At 41.3% G+C, this 27,018-nt stretch overlaps 1 protein-coding gene across 6 annotated transcripts in view; it reads right to left on the bottom strand.

Annotated features, from left to right (window-relative positions):
* The window catches only part of GRID1 (glutamate ionotropic receptor delta type subunit 1), an 845,542-nt gene extending 821,598 nt beyond the window's left edge, over positions 1–23,944 (bottom strand). For all 6 annotated transcript variants that reach the window (XM_050958562.1, XM_050958557.1, XM_050958559.1 and 3 more), the window contains exons 1-2: positions 23,575–23,944; positions 20,839–20,994 (exon numbers count right to left, since the gene is read on the bottom strand). In XM_050958562.1, the coding sequence (XP_050814519.1) occupies positions 20,839–20,994; positions 23,575–23,653 (235 nt within the window). In that variant the 5' untranslated portion in view covers positions 23,654–23,944. The remainder of the gene's footprint in view (positions 1–20,838; positions 20,995–23,574) is intronic.
* Between the last annotated feature and the right edge of the window lie 3,074 nt (positions 23,945–27,018).

Genomic DNA, 27,018 nt, shown 5'->3' with positions numbered 1-27,018 from the left:
AATCAAAATTTTCACTTTGGTTTGAAATTTCCTGCAAAACCATGAACATTTTCAAACAATTTTTTCTTGGGGGAAATCAGAACGGCTTTTTGGTCAGCCCTATTCTCATCGTGCCTGATTGTCTAATAGAAGTGCTGATACGCTCTGAGCTATACAGTTAATTTATTTAAGAATGTAACATCATGGAACACTTCCATATTCTGTGCATATACACATAGGATCAGTCTCCTTTATGTTCTGTAGAGCGCTAAATATGCTACTGGTTGTCAAATAAAATATTAATACCTAGGGTAAGATGCTATTTTTAGAGTGAATCACACGTGTTTCAGTATCTGTGTCTAGTATACAGATACTCCTCATGTCTATTATGCCTCTGTATCTCGAGACTAATAGACATGAGGCAGTTGTAAACAATGGAAACCTTTGTCTTGTATTACAGTTTTAGGCTATTCCCAAGAATAGAAAACATTTGGCTGGCACTGGGCCTACCAGAGTCTTGTGTGGAATTGTCTACTGAAATTCCACTGTCATCTGCATTTAAACTTCGGCTGGCTCTTGATTACTCCTGTATCAGAGTCTGCTATAACATGAGAAAAAAATCTGATTCTGGTACCGATTCAGTGAAGTGCTAAGTACCTCTTTGGAAGGGCTGGATACCTTAAACCTCAAATGAAAACAATGGAAGTTAAGGGTGCTTAGAATATCACAGGATCAGGCCCTTTAAAAGCAGTAGATTTTTCACTATTTCCCAACACTAATAAAATAGATTATACCTTCTATGCCTTTATTTTTTAAGTAGATGAATATTTATCCACTCTATGCTCCATGGCAACAGACTTGTGGTAAACATTCCTGAGACTAATAGAGATAGTCAAATATCTTTACTGACCTATTTATATTAAACAGTAGAGCCAAGTGAATAATTTACTACAAATAATTTATTTCACAAATACAGTCTTTATTTTTGCACATAGAATATCTGTTATCAAAATGCACATTTAGATATCAGTCACTACACATATCTTTACTCTACAAATTGATCAGGAATATTGCAAATCTGAGGTGTATTGCTTACATGTATCTGGTCGGGTAAGTGACACATTATCCTTTCTATTCCCTGGCTGACTGAATTTGCAAATGTTTGTAACATGATTATTTGCATGTGAATTTTTAGAGTGGGATTTTCAAAACATTCAGCATTGGCCTAATGCTGCTCACGTTGACTTCAGTGGGCTTTGAAGCTAGCCTATACAGCAAAGCTTCTTCTTTGCAATTAGTTTTCCACCAGTCTGACTGTTTAGGAAATATGGCCCCAACTCAGCAAACAATTATGCAAACGAGAAGATTTGAATCAATTCACATGAACAAGCATAAGCATTTTCAGGATCTGGCCCTAAAAGAGTAACAGAAAGTGACGATAACAAGCCTCAAATGAAAAGGTAACTGCAGTTATAGACTGCAATGAATAGGTATGAATAATACAAATTCATGCATTTGGTCCTTTTAAGGTAAATTCTGTGCCCCTTCACTGATTCTAAAGTACCAGACTAACTCAGAAGGAAAAAAAATCCCAAATCTGTATTACAAGTGCCTTCAACATGGATTTGTGAGATGCCATTTTCAAAAGGTCGTATGCATGTGACATTTGGATAATTTTCTACATACAAACTTCCAGCTAGCTTGTGCAGTTAAATACAGTTTAGAAAGGTTTGCAACCAGTCACTCATGCTCCAGAATCTCAGCTGTGATAGGGCTGAGAATCCAAGGCACAGGAAATTAATGAATTTACCTTTTCAAACTCTTATTTTAGCAAAGCACCTAAGAACTGGAAGAAAGCAGGTGGTGACTTTCAATTTTTAATTAGACTTCTGTGTATTAAACTAGGCTGCAAGAACTTTTGTAACAAAAATAATAGGAGAGGAATAAAACATTAACAGAAACTCACAGTTATTATATGCAGTGATTTCATTTTAGAATGTATTCATATTTCCCAACAGAGTTATTAGTTTATCAAGAGCCTGACAGGAACAATCCTTTTTTTTTTTTAAGTAAAAAATTGGCCTGAATTTTCACAGAAATATCTGACAGCTATTATGTGCCATTTTCCCTTAGCTTGTTCAAGTGCAATATACAGAAGGAGGAAGAACTTCAAGGATTTGGTTGCAACCATTTCAATGAATTTGGGCACGGGGGACATAGGCATCATCTAAGGTTCAATGAAATTAGTACGACTTTATTTATATGATATTACAAATGCTTGAAAATGCTATTAGTATGACATATGTTTTCCATTGTCATGTGCTGCATTAACAGAGACAAAATCCCTGAGAATTTTCCGGGCCTTCTCTACACAGTATGCTTTGATGAATACTATAAACAGGAGATAACAATCATTCACTAGCTTACATGCAGTGAAGAAGAGTTATCTAAGATTTTCAGTCTGCATTATGACAGTGAAGCAGTTATGCTTAGCAAATAGGATAGCACTCATCTTAAAATTGTCAGATTTCCTGAATTCCTGTGTCCACCTCATTTAATCAAGCTTCATTACTGCTGAAGAATCACAACAATACTCCTTCACACCATATTATCCTACAGAGTCTACCTGAGACTAGAAAGTACTGGAGAGCGGGGGCGGGGGCGGGGGGGGGCTTACACCAAGGCCCAGCACATGGATACTTGCTGGTCCATCAACAATGAAACTGTCAAACTCAGTAGTCCCTGTAATTGGCTAATGGTGTGACAGAGACCTTCAGCTTTGCAAACCACCCAGCCAAATTAAATAATATGTCAGGCCATGTAAAGAAAATAAATAGCAGGAAGTTAATTTGAGTCAGTATATTTCCTGTCTCCAGCTATAATCTAGGGATTATTCCGATGGATGCACTACAGGATCTTTCTTCTTTAATCACTGAAGCTCAAAGTCTTCTATACTGAAGGCCATACTTCTCAAGTGAGTTGCTTTTTGCAAATGTGGATACCAATTATGGATGGAGTGTTACCTGCAAATCTTCTGGATTGGACACATTACAGTTTATAGGGGAGTGTCCATATTTTTAAAAGTTGATCCAATGAATTGTCTGTTTAATAACACATGTTGCATGACATCATGACCAATATGCACTTATATCCATATCTAGCTATGGTTTCATGATGCTAACAGCTTGCTTAGTGATGTCACATATTTTCAGGGAAGTAGAACTGGTCAGAAAAATCAGATCTTTTGATGAAAACAAAAAGGGAAAATTTAAATGAAAAAGTTCCCAATTTTCCCCCTGTCTCCTGGGAATACTTAAAAGGGAAAGAGAAGCACACTGAGCATATAAAAAGACTTGTTGAAAAGAGTTGTTTAGACTGTATTCATTTTACACGCACACACACGAGTTGAGGTTTATCCCAATTTCCTACACCAGTTTGCATTTTGTTGGCTGTAGTGTAAAATTTATCTTTACAGGGATTTTCAGGCTATTTGTTATCATTAGGACCAGCTGTTTCAGCCCATGCAGAGCTGATTTAAAACTCCAAATTTCAAAGTTTGCCCTATAAAACCTTTAGGACCTCTGATTAGTCCCCAGTTAATTCACTTGTTCGAAATACTGCAATTTCAAATTGTCCATTTTAAGGAACCCAGGAAGAGACAGTTCCAGCTTTTAAATAAATGTGTCATTAGTTCCCTGTATGTTTTGAGTCCAATATTCATCCCAATTATGCATTTCTCCTTATGAGGGGGTACCCAACCTGAACTCTGATTGACTTAAATGGAAATATGAAGTGAATACATATGACAGGATTGGACCTTCTCAGTTCATTTTCTCTTTGTGCAATTGCCAGGTGTTCTGAAGCCAAATCAAAAAATATGGAGCCAAGAGAATCTTTTCAGCTGCCATTGTACAGTTCTACATTCAAAGAAACTCCTTCTACTTTATTTTTTTACTTTGTAAAACCCCAATCCTGACTAAATCTCCCAGGAAAGTCAACCAAATTCAGGCAACAAAGACTTGAGCCTTTTTTCTTCTCCTTCACCCCCAATCTTCCATTCTTTTCATCTTGTCCTTATGACTTAGATTCACTTGAATCTACAATGGCAAAATGTCATTTGCATTTACCATACACATTGCTTCTCCAAAGTCATATGATTAGAGTTGGGTGAAATTTTTCTTATGAAACCTTTTTTTAACTAAAAACTGCTAATTTGGGGTAACTGAAACAATGTGCAAATTTGGGTCAATTTTAGCATTAGCTCAAAAAAATGTTGGAAACGTCAAAATGGCTTGTTTTGGCATTTCTGGAATAATACATTTCAACTTTTCATTTATTTCCCTTGATTTAATTTTAAAAAATATTTTTAAAACCTCAATCAAAATGAAACATTTCATTTTGGGTCAACACAAACCTTTTTTGTTGACATGAAACAACTTTTTTCAGCATTTCAGTTCTTTGAACATTTTGGAACATTTTCTTTCAACTTGACCCGAATTTTTGTATTTCATTTTTTGATTCAGCCACTGAACTGAAAAATCAGTTGTTTGCACAGTTTAACATATGATGCTGCTCATATTTACGTGTCACAGTACAAATCTATTTCAAAAGAAAAGAATGTTTCAAAACCACACAACACTGCACTTGCTCTGTATTGTATTTTACTGTATCTGTACTTTGTGTTTTGTGATTGTAAGTTGTTTGGCACAGGTATGTTGCTATACGTTTGGTACACCCTACCCCTAAACAACACTGGGCACGCCTTACAACACTTATAAAAATAAAGTGCAAAATCTAATATGGATTATAATCCAAAACTGGCATGCTACAAATCACCGGATTCCAAGGTCAATTTTGTCATCTTGGCTTGCAGAAAAGGGCATTCCATTTTTTCAAGCACATTTCTTGTTTGTAAAGTGGAAAGAAGATAGTTCCAAAATAAAAGTATTCTTTGTGATAATATTTATTTGTTCGTTCTTTACTTGCTTTTACAAAATATAAATGCAGGTATTTCTGAACAAACAAACAGAAACAATTAACCAGTCCTGCTCCAAAGATTCATTGCCTCCCTTTTCACAGTCCTCTCCTCAAAAACTATACCACTTTCCTCTGACTTCAAAAAACTATCTAAAGCAGTTTGACTTCTTTGGGCCAGCTAACTCATTCAGTTTCAGAGGTCTGTCTCCTGTGGACATGAAAGAACTGAAGATGGCATGATAGGACTGGCAAGGTACTGCCAAAGGCCCCAATCCTGCAATGAGCTCCAGGTGAGTGGATCCTTGCACATGTGCAGAATTCATTGCAGAATCCAGGCAAAAATAAACAGAATGAAAGTGTGAGCAGAAGTATATTTCCACTCAACATTTATCCAGCCTCCTCCACTTCTTTGCTGGACAAAATGTGGCTTTGTATACCCACCAGAAGCCTCTTTGTTCACTGTGCTGCCTAAATGACAATTACAGAATTCAAAAACACCCTCTTGACTGCTGGATGGTAAACTCAAAAAGAGAAAAGAGAAAAAGTGGATATACAAGATTATTCAACACAGAAGCTATCAGGAAAGAAGGAAAAGAAAAGGCAAGGCAAGTATTTCTGTTATTCAATCAAATTAGTGACATTTTATAAAGTATTATTTTTTATCAAAGTGTCCAATCCATATTTTAATTTGCATGAAATTAATGTAATTGACTGCTGCTGTCAATGTTATTTCCTAGATTTTTCTTGATGTTAATTGCTTCTTAGATCTACCATTAGATATCTCCTTTGGGTATTGTATTGATGCATGAGCTTTTGTTTGTAAGCGTATGCTTTCCTTTTTCTGATGGGGTCAAAGAAATGCAGCTTCCAAAGCTAAATTAACAAAAAGCAAGAACGTGTGTTTAGTGAACGAAAGCAGGAGAAGAGTTTAAACTTTTCACCTTTCAAGCCCAGGGTTCTCTGGTGTAGATAAACCAGAAAATAGTTGTGGGAAGGTAAGGAAGTTTTGCAATGGAAGCCACTGAACAAGGTGACAAGTCTTCCAAAGGCACATTTCCCCTTCCTGTACTGCAATTGCATACCTTTTAGTTCAAATGGCAAAAGGGAAAAATTTGTGGCGTTCTCTCTAGCATAGATACATAACCATTTTCAAATCCTAGGGAATATGCTCTGAAAAACAGCTGTGTACTGCTGCCAACAGATGTTGTCATAATGATGATTAAAATGCAATGGAAATATAATAATCCAGTAAATCATAAAAGGAGCACGTTCAAAATTCAATTGCATTGAGTGTGAGATGGGGATTGGAGGAGAATCAGAGACACACCATGCTACTGAACAAGGAGAGGAGAGATACATAGCAGGAAGGAAGAAAGTGGAAAGAGATGTCAGTATCAGGGGAACTGGTTTATAAGTCTAAGAGACAGAGTTAAAATGGGTGATGGATCTGTTGTATGTATAAACTAGCGCACAGGGCCCTTGGAGGTAGAATGTCCACCATGGAGAGGCTGCCTAGACAGCACCACTTAAATGAGAACAGCTCCAGACAAAGGGTGTGGGCCTCAGGTAGCCAGGAAATGCATCAATTCAGTACCTCTCTAGAGCTGCCTCTGCCACCTGGGCTCCTATGGAAGTTCCGAAGACACTAAAGCTGGTGGAAGTGATATGTGCCGCTGACCATGGGAGACTGCCAGGAGCAGAACAAACAGGCTCCAGGAGGCAGATCCTCCTCAATGGAGGAGCAGAATGCAGCAGAAGGGATGGTTTGAGAACAAGAAGTGGCAGGATGATCAAAAAGCTGTTTGAGAATTGGAATTACAGTTTTTGATAAATGTTCATAAGACACAGAAGTATTTCCTCATCTATCAGGGGCTGTCCACCCTGACCTCCATCCTAGAGGTGAAACCCTGGCTTCATTGAAGACAATAGCAAAATTCCCATTGATTTTCCAGTAAGGACAGGATTTCCCCCTAGGTGTGGGCTTTGTTAGTTGGTGGCTGTGATTTTATGTTCTATTTGCATTTGATTGCGTTTTTTAAAAGCAAGATGTAATTGTAGCCACTAGAGTCCCCTCTCAATTTTGTAACTCTGAACCTCTCTTACTAATAGCAGTGCTACTGTTGGCATGGGCTCTGTTTCTGGATCAAATTGGGGAGAGGTGAGCAAGAGTACAACAACATCCCTGTTAAATATTGCAGCCTTACATTATGCTTCACAGTATTTCTGTCTGTGTGCTCCAATGGATCTGGGAATACCAGTGCTGAGCCAAGCCCCCACTGGCAGCAGGAATGCCATGCTGTATGTCAGCATGTGCCAAATTGTGGCTCATTCAGGATACTGCTTGACTGAAAGCCAATTCATGTTGTCTTTCCTCCCCAAAAGCACTCCCTGATAGCTTCCACAATTGCTCATCTTCCTTCCAGCCCTTCTTTCAAAGCCAGTCAAGTAGCAATGAATTCTGAGATTGTTATTTTTGAGTGTGTTTTAGTTTGTGTGATGCTTCCATCTGGACATAGGCCCCCATGCTCCACTATGATCCAGCAAGAGTGGCAGGCACAGGGAACCACTCACCCCTAGTGCAAGTTAGGGCGGCTACAGTGGGGCAGAGACCTTACACTAATGGAGGACCAGGTATAATGGAGCTCCATTCCACCACACTTTGCTGAAATACCCTCTCCTTCCCCTTGCACAAGGGTCGGCTGCTGAAGGAGCTGCCTCCAGCTGAATACTAGCCAAGATTTCCTCTTAGCAGCCTGGTATACTCCCTTGGCCTTCTGGGCCACTTTAAGAATCCAGCCCTATGAGGTACAGTCAGCTTACTCACTATGGAATGTTGAGCAATCCATGGAATTAGCAGACTTTGTTCTGCTCTTGGTAATGTCACTGAGCTCCACCCATACCAATAAGATTATTGTTTCCATAGTAACTGAAGTACTTCGGACAGAAGAAAAGAGAGAGAGAGAGAGGGAAAGAGAGAAAATGGGAGAGACTACAAAAGATTAAGCACTAGGTAAACATAAAATTTGTATTGTTGAGTGATTCGAGTTGAGAGACCACTCATCACCTCTGCATCTTCTTCCATGCAGCCTTTTGCATGGAACTGGATAAATTCATGGTGGCTATTAGCCAGGATGGGTAAGGAATGGTGTCCCTAGCCTCTTTTTGTCAGAGGATAGAGATGGATGGCAGGAGAGAGATCACTTGATCATTGCCTGTTAGGTTCACTCCCTCTGGGGCACCAGGCATTGGCCAGTGTCGGTAGACAGATACTGGGCTAGATGGACCTTTGGTCTGACCCGTTACAGCTGCTCTTATGTTCTTATGCACCTGAAACCCCCTCTGACCAATACTATGCATCTACTCTCTCCTCCTCTGGATTGTAGTTACCAGTGCAAACCAAGCAAAATTCTGTTTCACTTGATTTCAGTCACAACAACAACAAAAGCAAGAAAAACTCATCAAGTTTTCCTTTGAGTTTGGGAAGGTTCATTTAAATCAAAGCAAAATTCAGGTGCAGGTGAACCAAACATGGAATGGAACTCAAATCCACCATAAACCAAAATCACTGAGTTTCACTCAGCTCTCCCCCCTTACTCATGAGTGCACTAACATCCCAAAAAGCAATGACAATGTTGCACCTTATCATTACAGGTTCTATATATACCATGTGGTAACAAGCAGAAGATGATTATCACCTCCCAATGCACAGCCATCATAAAAAGCCTTGGTCTTATAGATGCATTCATCTGCTGACAAAACCAATTCTCATTAACTTTACAGAAATTTCCTTCCACAGAAAATCCTTGTATTTATTCACTTTCTAAATAAGAGTGAGGCAGAGGGCCAACTTGATCAAGAAGATGATATTACAGAGTATTTTATGAATGAAGTTGCTAGCTAAAATCTCAAAGACTGAGACAGCAAGTTAAAATGCAATGAATTAAAGGACTCAACTAAGATACTGGGTGAATAACGAGGGCTAGGATCCCACAGGTATGGGGTTATTTAGGGGGGGAGGGCTAGAATGCCAGTCATTCCTCAGACATTATTCAGCTGAATGTAAGTGGAAATCATTTCAGGCCCTCCTTCTTACTGTCCTTTTTCCCCCTATTTGAGAGGTTGTTAAGGGAATGGTTCTCAGGAAGGTCAAACAGTAGAAACCCTGCGGGTGGTTTAATGCAGCCAAACAGCACTACTTAAATTAATGCCTCTTGGTTCTTTTTACCCTTAACTGAATATCATTAGCGCTTCAAGATATCATTTCTTACTGCATATTTAAACTAATATTAAAAGGGGAGGGTGGGAAATAGATAGGAATCAAGAAGCCACAACAAAGTCAAATGAGAGTTTCAGAGCAGAACCACTGATGTGGGGAAAGTTACCCACCAGAGAAACTGAGTAATGTTTTGATCAAGCAAACCTTGCAGGCCAACTAAAAGCATTCAAAACTCACAAACCTGAAAATAGTTTGAAGAACAGCAATCAAGACTCCAAATTATAATTAAATACAAGCCATTAGGAACTACATAAAAGAAAACTGTCTCAACATGTTTCTCATTTTTATGTACTTATTGCCTTAAAGCTATGTAAATGAGAGAAATCTTGGCATATTAGCATATCGTTATAATCTGTCCTTGAAATCATTACACATCTTCCTGCACTATGGAATAGATTTTCAAAATGTTGCATGCTAGTTAGTGGCCTCACTCCAATTCCTAGCGGACAAGTATCACATCACCAAATACTACTGTCACAATTGGCATTAATTGGCTCTTTTATTCCTCATCTCAACCCCAAGAGACCAGCAGTTGAAGGGACACAGAAAATAAACTCACTTCTCAGTTCTAGAGGTGGTTTCTATAGGTCAAGGTTGAAATGCACTGGTATTGGGAAGATTGCAGGTCCTCATGCCCTAGATGTATCCCATGATTAGTAGAATTCAGTCTCCAGGCCCGACAGTCTAGCACTTTTCAACTGCACTAAATTCTAAAAAAAATCAAAAGCACGTTATTTCTGTATATATGAACAGAAGTTGTATGCTCAAGTGCACGAGGAAGCAGTCGAACATAAAATTGGATATGTGCAAATATGTATGCATGTGTCTGCGTGAACTATGGAAAGCATGTGTGAAACTGCGACCACAAAATGTGATTTTTCAACATGCCACTTCTATTTTGCTGGAGCAGATTTAGATCAATGAAAATCTCCTCTAAGAAAAGGTAGATTTAAAGTCAGTGCATAAAATCTACTGTACAGCATCAATGCTTCCAATCAGTCATTTTAGCTAAGGTGCCTCTACATGGTTAGATAAGAAAAGCAACCTTTAGAAGCATCAGATGCCAACATTCCACTGGGGACAAATAAAAATACAGCAACAATTCATTTTAGAATCTCTCAGAAGAATAAATTTTAGATAAGTGTATGACAAGTTATATCTATAGCTATCTATATATAGAGAGATAAAAATATCTATTTTTGCAAGAAAAACTGAGTAAAGTCCAATACACAATTTATGCTTTACTTAGAATGGCAAAAATTTCATCTTCTTACATTTCAGCCAAAAGGCTCTGCTTATCAGCTGGCCCCTAAATATTGTTTTACTTGCTTCCTGAGAAGACCTCTTTTTATTGTCCATATCATTTATTTGAAAGTATGGAACAATGTCCTTTTTAACTGCTGTAACTTGATGTTTATCTTAGGGAAGTAAGCACTTATTTGTCCAAAAAAGTGATCTTTGGGACGCAGAGTATCAAATTTCACTTACATCTCTTCAGTAACCATTTTAGCCATAGGCTCACTGAACACAACATTAACTTTGAGCCATTATTGTAAGAAGAACTCATAACTATCTTTTGTTTATCTTTTTATACAACTACACTAAGCCATGCACGATTTTAATAAACCTGGTAATAACCTTTCTGTTCAAAGAGCTATAGTTTGAACTCCTATCACTCTGTCTGGACCACAAAAGGATAAATCACATCAAAATATGAAACTCCATCCATTCTTATACATTAAGATGCAATTTAAAATTTCGTGCTTGGAATATAGGGTTTCTTTAATAACCCGTGGCAGTTAGAGTCTAGGAATGCAGATAAGATCAAGATATTTTTCTACTCAGTGTAAAAGAGGTTTACAGTATATCCAGCATCTAAATCACTTGTATATATACACACAGTACATACAGTGTATTTTAATAGTTAGGGTTATTTGATTTAACAATTCTAATACCAAAACATGCACAAGTACAGGGAGAGAGGATCTTCCAAACTCATTTCACATTTATAGCAGAACTCGCTAATTCAAATAGTGACTGGGGAGACCCATCAAGGATTACCAAAGTGTGCAAATAAACAAGAAGAAATATATAATTTATTTTTAAAATAAAAAAACTTCATTGACACAACATTACATTTTTATAAACACTGTTTAAGTCTGAGTTGTGATGATGCTTCACAGTTCACCAGTTAATACTGTACATATTTTGTATAAGTAAAGAAAGTAGCATAACACCTGACTATAGCTCCCTGGTATTAAATCTTTAATGAAAAACAGGGTGAGACCATTTGGTATTCTAGGAGAACAGTGAGCCAATCCTGCAGCCATTCGGTGAATTAAATTATCTTGAAATCTATAACTGTTCCACACCTAGTGGTTGCTAAATCAAGATATTAGCAGGTTGCATATTAGCAGGGAGAAAAGAAACAAGGACAGGCTGTAATATAGGCTATTTGTAGGTCATATGCTGTCCTCATTCTGTACTTCCTTGTCTAACATTTTCTAGGAAATCACCCAGCCTGTGTCTACTCTATCCTTTTCAGAAGCTTTTTCCACAGAGAGCACGGACGCAGCTCCACCTGGGTAGAAGTAATAGTGCAGATAGGGCTCTAGGCAACTCCAGCATTCTAACCACTATCACTTAAACTTGTTAGCCACTATGTCATGTAGACCTGCTCTAAGAAGTCCAGGGCAGCCACAGTCTTTGCAAACCAGCTCTGCCAAATTGTCTACTAACATTTAGTAAGAGTAGCTAACAGTGTAACAGAGAGAAACAAGCCAACTGTAAACAAGGACCATTGTTATACTGCCATTCATGGAGCTCCACTGTGCTAGTAATAGTGGGAGTTTTAGAATAGATGGAGTACTGCCATTTTTTCTTTTACTATTTAGGAAGTTTTAGCAAGTTTACATATCCTTCACATGTAAATATCAGAAACAAAACAATCATTACAACACTTAGCTTTTGTTTAGAGAGACATTTTACAGGAAGATGGGCAACAGATCTTTCTGTTTAACAGGGTGTTACCATATTACAGAGTGAGCATCATCACAACACTAATGTCATTTCTACTGATTTTATTAAACTGAATGAAATCTCTACATACACATATTTAACAAAGCAGGTATGTCTATCAAATGTTAATATTAAAAACATTGGGCAGGCGTGCGAGGTTTTTTGCAGATGAATGTATTTTGTCTGAGTACTGAATAAAAGGTAACCAAATATCCAGGTATCTATCTGTCATCTTTCCATTTTGCTGGGTATATAATTGAGGTGTTAATTTTTCCATAACCTCCCATAGTTTTCCTCAATGGTTGGGCTATTTTTGTTTTTTTCCAGTGAGAGGTTACCAATGGCCAAGCAGCTACTAGCTGATGAAATATTAATTCTGCATTTCCTTTTGTGTGACCATTTCCACTAGGAAGCCCAAGAGGATTACCAAAGGACTATTTGGTAAAATTAATTTGTCATATTTGGTTACAGATTGCAACCCAATACTTTCTAATGACTGGATATGTCCACCGTATTTGCATAAAATCTCTTCTTTCACCAACAAACACACACACAGATTGCTGGTCCTCTTTTGTGGATCAAACCCCATTCCTCTTGGGTAATTTGTCTATTCACATCATTTTCCCAGGGTGTCATATATGGACAGATTTTTGTTAGGAAAGCTGTCTACAAAGTTTGATTATAAATTAGCTATAATTTTGTTTCCCAATTGACCAGATGCCAGCACAGCTATTAAAGTTAGCTTTCTGTACAAGAACAGTATTCTAGAAAGTTGAGAAATGTAACCCTGACTTGAAAGTACTAGTACCAGGGAGAATGGGGCAGTTCAAGTGAATGTTGATCTCTAAATAAGTTAGAAATGTTTCTTTACTGAATTGTGGGCACAGGCATTTTTAATCACACCCTAAACAAAGTTAAGCCAAATAGTGGTGAAAGTGCCTAAGTGGCCACTCCCATTGTCACTAGCACTGGTACAGCTGCACCAGCAGTAGCGCAAAGCAGGGAAATTTCCCAAAACTGTTAAGTAGGAATAGCCGAAGTACGAAGCCCAATGGATGTCATGTGTTGGAGGCAGCACAGGACTTGGAAATTCAATACATTTTTTTTCTGATCTGCATACGCATGAATGCATTTCATTACACATGGTACAGAGCCAAAATGATGTGGCTGCTTTTGAAGGATATGGTTTGAGAGGAAAAGAAATTAATCCCAGGGCAGTATGCGCTCTACAAAATAAAAAATATTTGGGGTACCTTTTCAGAACAGTAGTCTCCCACGTGCAAGATATCCTTACATTTTTCCACCTACAATAGAACAGTGAGTAGCTATGCCTCAAAATACCCAGCTATAATTAGAGGTATATGTACTTGGATTTATTGCTTGCAGTTCATAGGCTGCATTCATCCTCAGCCTAACTGAATCTGTGCCCCTTTATGAAATACTGGCATATTTGTTTCAAACTGAAGGAAACACAGGGTCATTCCCATTAATATAACATAACAAAAATACATGTGAGGGGAGAGAGGGAGATTTCAAAACATTGTTTTCTTTAATTTTGTGAAACATTCTAGCCAAACCACACAATTAAAGAGCATAAAAGCACAGGCAGAATGAGATGACAGTGTCACAGATGCCTTCCCTGTGGCAGTCCTTAACAAGTCTCAGTTTGGTCTCGGAAGGCATGAGGAGGTAAAAATGTTAAGCACATTCACCCCACTGAGTAACAGCTTTTAACCACAGTAGACTAGTTAGAAAATATGCAGTTACACAGCCAGGTCTCTTGGACTAGGGGAGTAATCCCCTGCTTACACTGTATCTGCTGGTTTTGAGAATGCATTGAAAGCTGAGAATGAAACCAGAAATGATGTATATAACAATATGTTCACTCCAGAGAACTCAGAGTTCAGTTGTCAAAAAGTTCTAAACAAGACAGTGTATCCCAGTGAAACCGGCTTGAAATATATGCTCAAGTGAGCTGCAAGAGACTGGTAGATAAAGGAGATGCTATATGATAGTGAAAGACACATGAGAAACAAGTAGCAAAAAAATTAAATGACAGTACATTAATAAAAACCAACTCTTTGCAAGTCTAGCAGACAAAAGCTAGAATCCTTTTTATGTTAATTATTAAATATTTAACCTTAAATACGAGGCATCGTAGTATTTCTTAACCAAGCAATACATTTTCCCATCCAATGCAGCCAAATCAAGAAAATCTTTTTTAAAAAATCACTTCATATGAACAAGAATATATTAGGATCCTGAGATCCATTATGGTTTGCAATTCTACCCACACTCCCACCCTTCTTCTCCCCATGTTCGAGGACTAAACACCTTGAAGACATAAAACATAGTGAAACAACAGACTTTCACCTCTGGGGCCATGCTTTCATCTAAAAACTATAACCAAACAAATCAGAATGCCTTATATCATGTTTACATGACACCATTTTAGCCTAGGCTTATATATTGACCTGTACTGAGCTTGCCCAAAGCCTGAGGGGGACACTTTCACCATGACTGGCAGGCATTTCTCCATTTATTGTTTATGCGGCCATTTACACTTAAAGCTGCTCTCAACCCAAGGAGAAAGCAGTCTCTGTAATTGAAAGCTGAAGACTCTATCCAGGTGTATTTGCAATACAGCTTCTGTCCCCTCTATGAGTTTCTACTCAGAGTGTCACTCTCACTATCTTGAAATAAACTTGTAAGGGGTGAGGTGGGGAGAGAGAGACCCAGAACCTCACAGAAATTCACTAATTGCTTCCACAGTTCTATATTCTTAGGCTATGCATGTGTTTAGGTTATGCTTTGAATTTTAGCTGAGTAAACAAATCCTAGAACAACAAGATAATGCTCCTGTTTCGCTGTTTCGCTTGTACATTTAGGCATATACATGCCGCTCAACTTACATCTAAACAAACAAAAATGCTCAATACCTACTGTTTCTGTAACTTGAAACATATGCCCCTGGCTACGGCAGTTTGAGAACTTCCCGAAGCACACATCCTTGCCAAGTCCCATATGCAAGAGACAAGGGAACAGCTTCACTCCAAGGTACACAACGCCGACACACACACACACACACCCAAAAAAGTCAGCAACTGTGAGTCACTCATGTACCACAGCAATATGCACAGAATGAACAGATAACTACAATCAACCTATGGAACATCATCCTCACTCTCATAGCATGTACTGAATTCCAAAGTGTGCTCCACTTTCCAGTGCTGAGAGCCTTTTAACCTCAGCAGGCATGCAAGGTTGCCCAAATTAGAAACAATTCATTTGAAAGGAACCACTGTCTATGAAAATAGAACAATTTGCAATTCTAGGAAAGGTTGTATTGGCATTTCAAAACAGTTTCAAGATTTCTGAATGAATACCTCCATCGGATCCTCTTCCCATGATGCACTGTGACAGTTAAGATGGCAAAAGGTATTTTGTACTGTTAGCCTTTATGCCCCAACAGTGTTTAAACCATTTAGATCTACTGTTAAACTATTTTATACACACAGACACACACATAATATTTTTTAACCTTAAACAGACGTATTTTCAAGGCAGGCTAGAAACTGGTTTACAGTTGTCTTTTGGACTCCACTGTCAAACATATGCTCACTTTCCTCAACATGATCACTCCAGCAGCAAGTACAGAAATGGCTATTTGAACTGAAAACTTTATTTTCCAAATATTTCACAGTCTTATCTGTAAAAGAGTTCCTTATACCTTTGAGCTTTCAAACTTCTTAGCTCAGAAAAAAATTGCAGCATTTTAAGGAATTGCTAAGGTCACTGATAAAAACAAATTATTTGCACTAGTTCACATCTCAGCACTTTTACAGATGTTGGGTTAAAAGTTGGCACACCACTTCTTTATAATGAAGAGAACAATAGGGATCAATAATTAAACTAACATTGCTTATACAGCTGCTGCTGATTTCTATAGAACAGCCAAACCAGAATAACCATTCTCAGAATTTGATTTTTTGCAAGCTATTTACAATGAAAATGATTTTTCCCCTCAACTAAAACTAATTGTCATAGGCATAAAGACCATACTCCACAAAGTGCCATGCCAGTACATGAGCACAAATATAAAATCAAGTCTTATTTTACATATACATCAAAGACACCAGATTTCGCTGTTATGTCATACTTCTCCGCTGACCCCATTTGATTGTTTCATCCACTTGTTGCATCTTGTTATAAAACTAGATTGTGAGTTCTGTGGAGCAGGGACTGTCTCTTTACTGCTTGTTTGCACAACCCTGAGCACAATGAGGCCTTGACCATTGGCAACTAGGCACGACTGTAACACAAATTATTACTGAGTCATAAGAGGAAGTTTACCCCACAAGATGCAAACTGAACCACCTAGGGTCATGTTTTAGAATTAGGCTCCACGTTAACTGTTATGCTCAGGCACCTATAAGTCCATTAGCATGGAAGTCCACCTAAAGAGAGACTAGAAAGAGGCTCGGCTCTCATTTACCTATTGCAGTTACTGGGCATTCACCATCACTGTATTCTGTTGAGCAAAGGTCCATATAGCTTTTTCCAATGTCTAAGGTATATCTGTATATCTCTTGTGTCGAAAATGGCTTGGTTTTGGAAAATAAAATACTTTAAGTAGGCCATTACTCCTGGAAGTGAACTAATCCTATTGAAAAAATACTGCTGCTTTTCAATTCTTTTTCCTCCCCCTGCAAAAAATCTTACCAATATACTAAATATCAACCCAAGTGCATTTAAAAAATAATCAGAAATTAAATTCTTGTTACCGTTAATAAATATTGTCACATGGAGTGTTTACTTTTCATAATATTACTTTAGTACCTCTGAAACGAAGTGCCTGCTTGCACCATTGATTTAAGTAGGACTTCAAGAATAATTCACAGTGTTACTGGGTAATACTGTTTATAAAGGTACTTGAAACAAAAAAATAATATTGTGTGCTTTGTTTGATTCTGTGAGCTACTCTGGCAGTAATATCACACTGGACTATTTTTACTCCAAATCGTTTTGTACTACACAGAGTCCCATTACAATGAATCTAATGTTTACAACACTGATTTCCATGGCACTGCTTAGAAAGACATTGCACGGGAAGAATAATGTGGGTGTTGGTGCATTTTATATAGTGAGAGCAACATTCTGTGAGCAGTTTGAGCAGCTGATTTGCTCCAGGTTATTTTGACTACTGTAAGCAAAGTCCTAGTGAAATGAGTAGGGCATTTGCATAACTGATTACAATGGAACTTTGAATAGTAAGACTGACACCATGTATTATTTTGCAGAAAGATACTGCACCTACAAATAGAATGGTTACTAGTGAATCCCATGCATCATTCTGTCAGCAAATTGAATAACAGTTGCAAATGAAAGAAATTCAAACCCCTCAAAAGTGGGGGAGGGTCTGACTTGAACCAATAAAGCTGCCCTTTAACTCACCCTTTGTGGCAAGATATTGACACACAGGATGAAGATAGGATTGTTCTGAGGTCCCACAAACCTTAACAGCTAGGTGACAAAGGATGTTTTTTCAATGTAATTGTAACATTTATTCCACATTTCCTCTGGTCTCCAGCATGGAGACCAGGAAATTATTCTAAATTTAGATCCCCATTGCCCCAGGGGGCATCTCCAAGAAAATCTGGGTCCTACACTTTTTCAGGCACTGAAGATATGCTGTGGTGCCTAATGATCTGTACCAAACAGATTAAAGTCTGACCAGAATCCTTCCTGGGGTTTCAACGCACAGTTTTCACAGTGAATTATTACTTTGGAAATATTCTTCTTTCCTGGAGGTACTGCTATTCCTGCAGAATTAAAAGGAAAAATAAGAAAACTACCAAGTCAAGAAGTATTCTCTAGTTTGGTCAAGTTCCTCAGAACAAGCTGAGCAGTTGGACCTGCTGTCCACAAGACGGTCAGTTTATATCCCAGTGTGACCAAAGTAGTTTAAACCTTTTGCTTTTGAGAAGAGGATACACTGTTGGAAGCACTTGTTCAGCCAGCCAACTCCTGTCACTTCCATGAATATGAATAAACTCCAATATAAGACACTGACATTTTGCAAATGTAGGAAGAGCTGATCTTTCAGTTAGTCTTTGCCAATAATCAACCCTGCTATTCCATAGTTTGTGTATATGTATTTTTCCCCAGTCACAAGCACCTTTCTTACCCCCTTTTCAAGAATGTAAGGCCTGATCCAACGCCTATTGAACAAATGCCATCTATGTCAATGGGTTTTGGATCAGTTCCCCAAACAGGTTTATTTTGTTGCTGTCTTGGATTTATGTGACAGCAAAGAAGCATGCATGGTGGCAAAAAGATGCCAAAAGGAATTGTTTGGGGTCTATGAAAATGAATATTTGATGAAATTTTGTAACCATAATTTGCATGTACACAAGTTACACATAAATACATATGTATGAGTGCAAATTTTCACACAGGAAAAGATCATTTTCCCTGTGCTCTGTAATATTAAGGATAAGACTAGTGATGAGTCATTTTTAAAAATACTCGTCAGGGTATATAAATAGCTCTCTTTTCTAGAATAATTATTACTCAGAAACACTGCTGCTGAAATAACCCAGGCAATAATCAACCTTGGCTTCTTCATCAAACCTCAATAACATCTTTTTAAAGTCTTATTTGTAAAGGCAAGCTGATTAATTTCAAACATTTTCCTTTGCAATAAAAGCTAATTGAAATGATTTACCTGTGTAACTATTTGTCAGACCTTATAAACGCTAGGAAAATGCTCAGCCAGTTACTTAGCTACCCTATTTAATCCACACGTAAAATCTCAGTGGGATCAAAGACTGTGAAATAAAACAGCTGTTTTTCTAACCACTTTCCCAGTTTTCTCCCTAATTTAAAAACTTACTTCTCCATTCATCCACACAATAGGCGGTTAACATGATAATAAAGTGTTATTAAACACAACAGCAGACTACAAGGACAGCATCATCTCCATTCCCAAAAGACTTCCTCTTAATCTCTCAACCAGTCCTTATTTTAGTCCAGCTGTATTTGATCCTCTCTGTGACTGGTAAAATCTAAACATATCTAAAATCAAACTATCCCTCACTCTTTGAATCAAAACTCACTTTCAGGCAGGGAGAAAAAAGCCTGAAGCCTCTGCCTAAGCACCATCGTTTCACGGTGGGGGCTTCAAGGCCCCTGACATTGCACAACTTCTCACATATATTGCAGTCCCCGCACATTGCAGCACTTAGCCTCTTTATTGATGGATGTTTAATATTTTCTTCCATGTTCAGCTCTCTCTCACCCAGCAACAAGTTAGGACAGACCTTAGAAATAGCAGAAGGGGGCTAGAGGCAGCCTAAACGTTTGGGCACCAATAATGTGTTTTGGTTTCTTACCAAGACTGCTCAGACTGTGTCTCACCACTCACATTCTTTGAAGCAATCTTTGGAGTTACTAGACCTCACGCAGGCACAAGACCCCTGCTCTGCGCCCCTCTACAGACATGGGGAGTTCAAGTCAGGAGACAAATGAAATGAGAAAGGTAAAACTAGCCCAACCCACACTCACTCTGAATCCTTCAGGGACATCGCATTGTAACTACCAGGGCCCTTTTATTCCCGTAGAAAGGAATTGTTCCCTTATGCACCTGCAGGCTCCACTTCCGATATTCTCTCGTCAGTGTCCCTGGATCTCACTGAATTGACTTTACATCGCAGAATTATCGGAGGGTGGTTTGACCTCTCGCTGTCCCCCCTCCCCCCAATAAATAACATCCGAAGCATCTGACAGTGAGCGGGGCTTTCAGGTGCCCTTCGCTCCGGCACCTGTTGCAACTCGAAGCCCCGTGCTCACATTCTCCCTTCCCCAGGGAAGGGCTCCTCAGCCGGATCGCCCTTGCCAGGCTGAGCGAAATCGCCTCTGTGCAGCTCCTGAGCAGCCTTCCTTCCCTGCTCTCCCCCAGCGCCTGAAACCCGCCACTGCTCTGACCCTGCGGAAAGAGACCTGCCCAGCGAGACGGGGGGCAACAGGCCAGATCCTCGTGTTCTATGCCCCGGGCACACGTGCGCTGCCCTGCCTGCCCGGCAGCTCACACGCACTACGAGCGGCTGCTACCTGGGAAGGCGTTTCACACGACTGCCAGCTCTCCGCGAGCAGGCACCGCAGCGCCAGGCAGCTTCCCGCTCTGGGCTCTTTCCTTGGGAAACAGCGCCAACCTTCGGCCTCCGGAAAGTTTCCAGCCCCTGCAGAGCTGCCCGCGCCTTCGGAAGAGAACAGCCGGCACCCGCCTGCACCCCGATCGCGCACCCAGCGCACAGGGCTCCAGCAGCCCTGCCAAGCTTGACAGTAAAAGACAGGAGATGGGGGGAGGGGGAACTCAACTGCTCTTTGGAGCCAACATCCCCCACCCCCAGTGTATTATTAGAGGGGAGGATAACGCCCTCGGGCGGGAAGGCGACTCAGCCCGGGCCCCTGACAAACACCTGCAACAGACGCGCGAAGCAGAACTACAGTCTCCCCGCGGCCAGCAGCCGGGGCTCTGCGAAGCCCTCGCAGCCGGTCCGAGCCGAGCCCCGTCCCGCGGCGCTTACCTTCCTGCACCGCATGGAAGGGATTGTTGGCTTCTATGAGCTTGATGGAGTACGTGATTTTCTCGCTCTGTAAAATGTCGTCATTGAGGTTCAGATCGGACACCGCCTGCTTGAAGACTTCGTCGTCCTTGGCAGCATTTCCTTCAAAAATGGCACCTGTTGGCATGATCACATCAGAATTTGATCTCCTCCAGGAGGACAGAGGGGTGGGGGAGTTAATGGGGAGATGGGGAGGCTCCATTACTATTCTAGTTTATTTCCCCGTGCCTAAAGTTTCACGTATACACATCTATATAAATCTCCGCTCGAGTGCAGTGTTTTAACACGGCCAGTTCAGTGTGGCACTGAGAACGTTGTTGAGCTCGGGTCCATGGGAGAATTTCAAAACAAGTTAACAGAAAACAGCTTCCTTGCTCCCAGGTTTATCGGTAATCACACACAGGCATGTATTCAGACACATTAAATCACACACACACAGTCTTCAAGGACTCATTCCGCGTGAGTTGACTGCAATGGATAGGTGCAGCACAACTAGACTTGCATCATGAAGCCTTTTCTTGCCCAGTGGGTTATGTATTTTTCGCAAACCGTCATTTACTGTTTTTTAACCAAACCCCCTAGAAAAAAAATTGCTTTGTGAGTTTGAATGTAATAGAAAAGGAGAGATGTTAGAAACACAACCAACTTTTGCTCTGGGTTTTTTCTGCTGTTCACCTAAGTTTCTCATTGTTTGGGGTTTTGAATCTCTGCTGCATACACAAACACACGCTGATTTAGAGTCAGCCTGTGCGTTTAGTAACCTGAAAGCTTCTAGTTTCAGGGCCGTGTTTATGCAGTTAACATGAAAACATCTGGCGAGCTGTGTTACATAATATACTCTGACTGCGGGAGCGTGTGTGTGCACATTAGGTTTGCTATCTTGTTATGCAAATCAAGGATTTTTTAGGTTAAAGGATTTTTAAAAGTCACTTCCCTCCCTGATACAATATTGCTCATTCACACCAGCTCTGTGTCATGAAGCCTTACAAAGATTCGCGTGTAAATTCGCAAATCCAGGTTCAGGAGGCTCTTCCCCGTCACTCTTTTGGAGCCCTTATTTCTGGAAGAGGCGCTAAAATAACACTAAGTGTGGGCAGGAATACAAGCCACAGATCTATAGCTGGCCTTCACCTTGTCCATTGGCAGTCAAAGGGCAAACAGACAGAGGCTTTATGGACGTCTGGCCTCCACCACCTGCTGTGTCTCTGGACTCCCCTCTCTCCAGCTCCACCGTTGAGAAATGGGGCGCGCTTTCCTCCTCTTCAGCACATGGCGAAAAAAGTCCGAAATCTCCAGTTTGCCTCCAGGGTGAACAACGTGCTGCTGGTGCAGCTGGAATCCTGTCAGTGTGTCCAGCGCCTGCGAGGATGAGACGCAACCAGGGCTTCCCCGCGCCCTCCCCCCTCGGAATTCACGGGGAGCTCAGGGCTTTCCTCGCGCAGCGGGCGAAGTTGACTCGGTCCCTTTTCTCGGCTAGATCCGCAATGCTGTGGGCTCCGGCCCCGGCCCTCAGCCTCCCGCTTGTTTTACAGGGCTGGTGTCTGAGCATCCTCGTTCTCCCCGCCGCCACCATGTCAGGTGGTTCAGACTCGGTCCCCACCCTCACAGACATTTACCCACACGCTCACCCCCGCCCCCTCAGGCGTGGCGCCTGGAGGGGGCAAACTTGTTCCATTCCGTGTTCATCAGGGCACAGGCGCGCGCTCTCGAGCTCCGGACTAAACTCCCACGCAGCCTCTCCTGCTCCATGGCTTCTCTCTCTCCTCCCTAAGGATTTTCCTCCTCTAAAGGCGGATGGGAATCACTGCTCTTCATTTCCCCGCCACTCTCCATCTCCTCCCCTCTCATCTGCCAGAAGCCCGAGGGATTTGGGGAGGATCTTGTCCCTCTCTTTCCCCCACCACCATCCTAATTCCTGCCGGTACCTTTCGACACCCGCCAAACGGTGACTGCAGAGCCTTTGCCTTTTGCCGGCCAGACTTTCCTTGGACATTCCTCTACCCGGCTCCTAGAAGCCACAAAACTTACCCGTCCTGCATGCTCCACTGCCCCAGCCTCTCCTTCCCCCATCTCCCCCCACTGCTGAGCCAGGTTTCTCCTCGCTGGAGACTTCAAGCCTCGCAGCCCAAAGGTTTTAATGAGCCCTTATTCAAACCACAACAGTTGCGCGCACACTGCTACTGCGCATCTAGCGTCTCCTAACCCTTTCCCAGCCAACTTGTCCCTCCTGCATTCCTGTTATAGTGGCATCTGCTCTGATTGGGGAAGGGGGCGCCAGGGGTGGAGGGATTTTTGGAAAAGTTTCCCCTACGGGATGGTTCCTATTCTATCTTGCCTTGTTTACTGCGGGTGGCTGGGGAAGAGAAAACCTCGCACTCAAACAGGTCTGAGCCCAGCATTTAGTACAACCGGAGAAACGGCAGCAGCAAACCTGCGTCCTGTTTCCAGAGAAACCCCTGCTGCGATTCAGTGCTAACGTGCTCGCAGCGTCCTTGCAACCAAAAGGGACTCCCACCGTCGCTTCTTCATCTCGCTGCTAAGTTTGCAATTCAGAGGATTCGGGTGGCTTTTGTGCCCCCCTCGCTGGGGAGCTAATGGGGCTCCCTCGCCCTCTGCCCATGACAGGATGGGGTTTTAAGGAGACAACATCCCTTTCTTGTATTTGTTGCTTTCTCCCCCCTCATCCCCGCTTCTTACCAATGTGGATGATGGAGTCCGCCCGCACTGAAACGCACTGAAATATCCAGGGGAAAAGCCAGAGCATCACCACTTCCATTTCCAGCCTCTCGCGGAGCACATCAGCCCGGGTTTGATGGAGAGACAGAGATGGGGGAAAAGAAGAGGGGAGGAAAGGTACCCAGATAAAAAAAAAGATCAGAAAATCCCAGACCCCGAAACCCCAAGGATTCTCCAAGATTGAGACGATGGAAAGAACGGGAAAGCAGGGGGACGACAGCAGGAAAAAGGTTGGGGCTAAAAATATATGCAGATGGATAGATCCTGGGTGTCTGCGAGGAAGCAGCAGGGCAGAGACTTCAGCAGCAGCTCTACACCACTCTGTGTGTGTCTGAGCCCCAGCACACAGCAAACTGCGGAGGACCCCCCCCCCACAGATCACGTGATTGCAGAGACTCACCACTCAATATAGTCTGGGCGAAACACACGGGGAGATGGTTAGAGGAGGGGAACAGTGGAGCCCAGTTGAATCCAGGAGCCTAGCCAAAAACGGGGGCTGGAGGGGGTGGGACGAGGAGATGTGGAGAGAAGGGCTCCGATTGCACAGGATGGGAGAAAAGGTCTGTGGCGACAGAGCCGCGGGGGGGCGGCTAGGAGGCTTTCAACGGGAAGGGGAGTTTGAGATATGAGAGAAGGATCTATGCCGGATCAATGAATCTGACCACAGTCTGACCGGCAGAGAGCAGAGGGGGACGAAGAGGCGCTCTAACATAAAGGGGGGAATCCTAGCTGATCCCAGCAACTCCCCGGTTGCCGGGGGAAAGCGTCCCATCATCACTTGTGGGGAACAGCTTTCTTCCCCAGGCTAGTGCGGATTTCATGGAGATGCACGTATCCACCAGCTGCCCAGGCTTGCTTTACTCCCAGCAGACGCTATCCACTCATGCGCCTCCGTTCAATCCAGCTTTCCCGCTGCTGAAGAGGTCAGAGGATGCTGGCTCTAGCCTTCCCCCAGGACTCTGTGTCCCCCTCTCCCCGGCATCACTGTGGAGGGGACCGAAGTTCAGAGCGCTGTTAACGAAGATTTGGGAGCCCACCTCTATGGGGGGGGGGGGTTGATTCCTTGAACTACCTGGAAATCTGACCGACCTTTTCCTGGCCAGTCTGGAAACTTAGCCTCTGAATCGCAGCCCGGCTGCTTTATTTGGTTTCGGCGTTTGCCCCCACCCACCCTCTCGCAAGGGAAGAGCGGGCTAAAAGTTTGAAGCTGGAGTAATCGGTTGCATTAAAAATTGGGGGTTTCGCCTCACCCCAAAGGGGGGGGAACTTATTCATCAATCAATGGCATCATTAGTATAACAAATAAACAGCTCTGGGGAAAAGGCAAGGGTGAATGGAAGCCGCAGATTTAGAAAATCTTAATACTTGGCTCCTGGTTTTTAAACTTCAGTGACAAAATTGTATCGTGTTGCAAAGTAAAAAGGAACAGGAACGCGCGTGGCTGGTGTGATAAAGATGCTGCTGAGGAGAGTATGGCATTCCAGGGTTCCTGTTCCAAGCTCAAGACCAGGATCTTATTCTCCGTTGACGATCTAACTGAAAACGTAATGTTTTCCCGCACACTGGGAAAGTGGTACCACAAAGCTGTGCTCTTTCTCTCTCAGTTTAAGCTTTCAATGAAATCTAATTCATAAATTGGACATGCTCAGAAGACTAATTCATCCCCTAAAACAAATGCATCAGTGATTGCAGGCATCCAGACGTGATAAGAGTTTAAATATGACAAGGACCCCGGGAAAACAAATTCATTCAGGAGCCTGAAACGTAATTAAAACTACTGCCAGGAAAATGATTTGAGAGCAGGATGTTACCAAGATGATTAAATCGCTCTGGGGCTGAAGCCTGGACTGCTTTAGCAATAGAAACATGTAATGGCAGTGTTTGGACATTATGAGGCAGGACAAAAATGGCTGGAGGTCAGTCATCCAGCAAGTGCAGAGACTAGGAGTAAAACATTAAAGTCAGATCCTTCCCGGACTGAAGTCAATGACAAAACTCCCACCCACTTCAATGGAAGCAGAATCTGGCCTCTGCTTGTTTGCTATCAAGGAATCTGTCTACAGACTACCTAAATTAGGGGCTTTTCTATATAATATTCCACTGGTCCATTTCCCCTGTCCTCTATTGCACTAGTAATTTCAGCTCAATGGAGTATACATTTTATAATCATCACCTTGTTTATTTAGTGTTCATTTCTCCAGTTACTTTGGACTAACTAGAGAGATTGCTGCTATGAGCTTCTGTCCTGCAGAGAGCATTACCACAAAAATGCTTGACAATAAGGGGGAGTTAAAACAGGTAAGCTTTCCAGTCCTGGGTGAGGGAGGAAACACAAATGGATTGAGTAGAGTAAAGGAAAAGGAAGATGAAATTGAAATGGTGCCAGGGAGGATCCCTGTTCACTGGACTGTGTCAGCTTGCTATTGAGTTTGTTGTAGTCACAGCTTTTGATCAGGAAGAGGCAGGGGGTAAATGAACAAGATACACTTTTTAGAATAAATCACATTCTAACTATTCTAACTTACAGTGTTTTGGTTTTACATATACAGTTTCCCATTGATCAGTGCAAAACGATTAAATACCATACTGAGTAATCCATGGAATAAAAACATTTAATCCAGATAATTGGCTTCTAGGACAAAGATCAATAGAAACTTTCCTTATCTGACTACTTTAGGAAGTAAAAATTAATTCTAATTTACATTTGCTTCAAATCAATATGCACTTACTGACTGATGCTGTGAAGAAGGGCACAGAGCTATTCTTCTGGTTAACTGTGAAATTAAACACCCATATTCATTGCATTCATGTGTATTACACTGTAGTATGCATATGAGATGTCTGGGAAGAAAATAATTCCATCATATAACCTCTTTGCTTTAGTCCCTCTATCTGGAAAATGGTGTTAACAATATAGCATTGTGAGAGAGGTAGTTCTCTCAAGTTTGTAAAGTGCTGTGGGATCCTCAGACAGAAGGCCCTATAGAATTACAAATGTCATCCCATCTGTTTATAAAGGCAACCAAACACCATTCATTTAGACTTCAAGCTCTTTGGAGCAAGTTTGTCTCCTATTGTGTGTTTGCACAGTACTACTACAGTGGGTCCCTAACCTCAGCTGGGGTCTCTAGGGAACTGTAATAAGTAAATAATAAAACAGTAATACATAACTCCTCAACTAAAACTAACGAAGAATCCACCAGCCAAATAAATTAGAAGGGAAATTGAAGTGCAAGCTACTTCATCCACATAAAGGATTGATTCCCAACAGGGAAGAGTAGGGAAAGAAAGGAAGGGAGCTCAAACTATGCAAAAATAGGCCAACTGAAGAGTTGCCAATATGAATGTACTTTTGTCTCTGCTAACTGACAACGTGAAAGACAAATAATGCCTAAAAGAAAGTCA

Source organism: Gopherus flavomarginatus, chromosome 6 (genome assembly GCF_025201925.1).
Source record: "Gopherus flavomarginatus isolate rGopFla2 chromosome 6, rGopFla2.mat.asm, whole genome shotgun sequence".
In the NCBI taxonomy this organism is placed as follows: Eukaryota; Metazoa; Chordata; order Testudines; family Testudinidae; genus Gopherus; species Gopherus flavomarginatus.
This window is presented reverse-complemented; position numbering and strand designations above follow the sequence as displayed.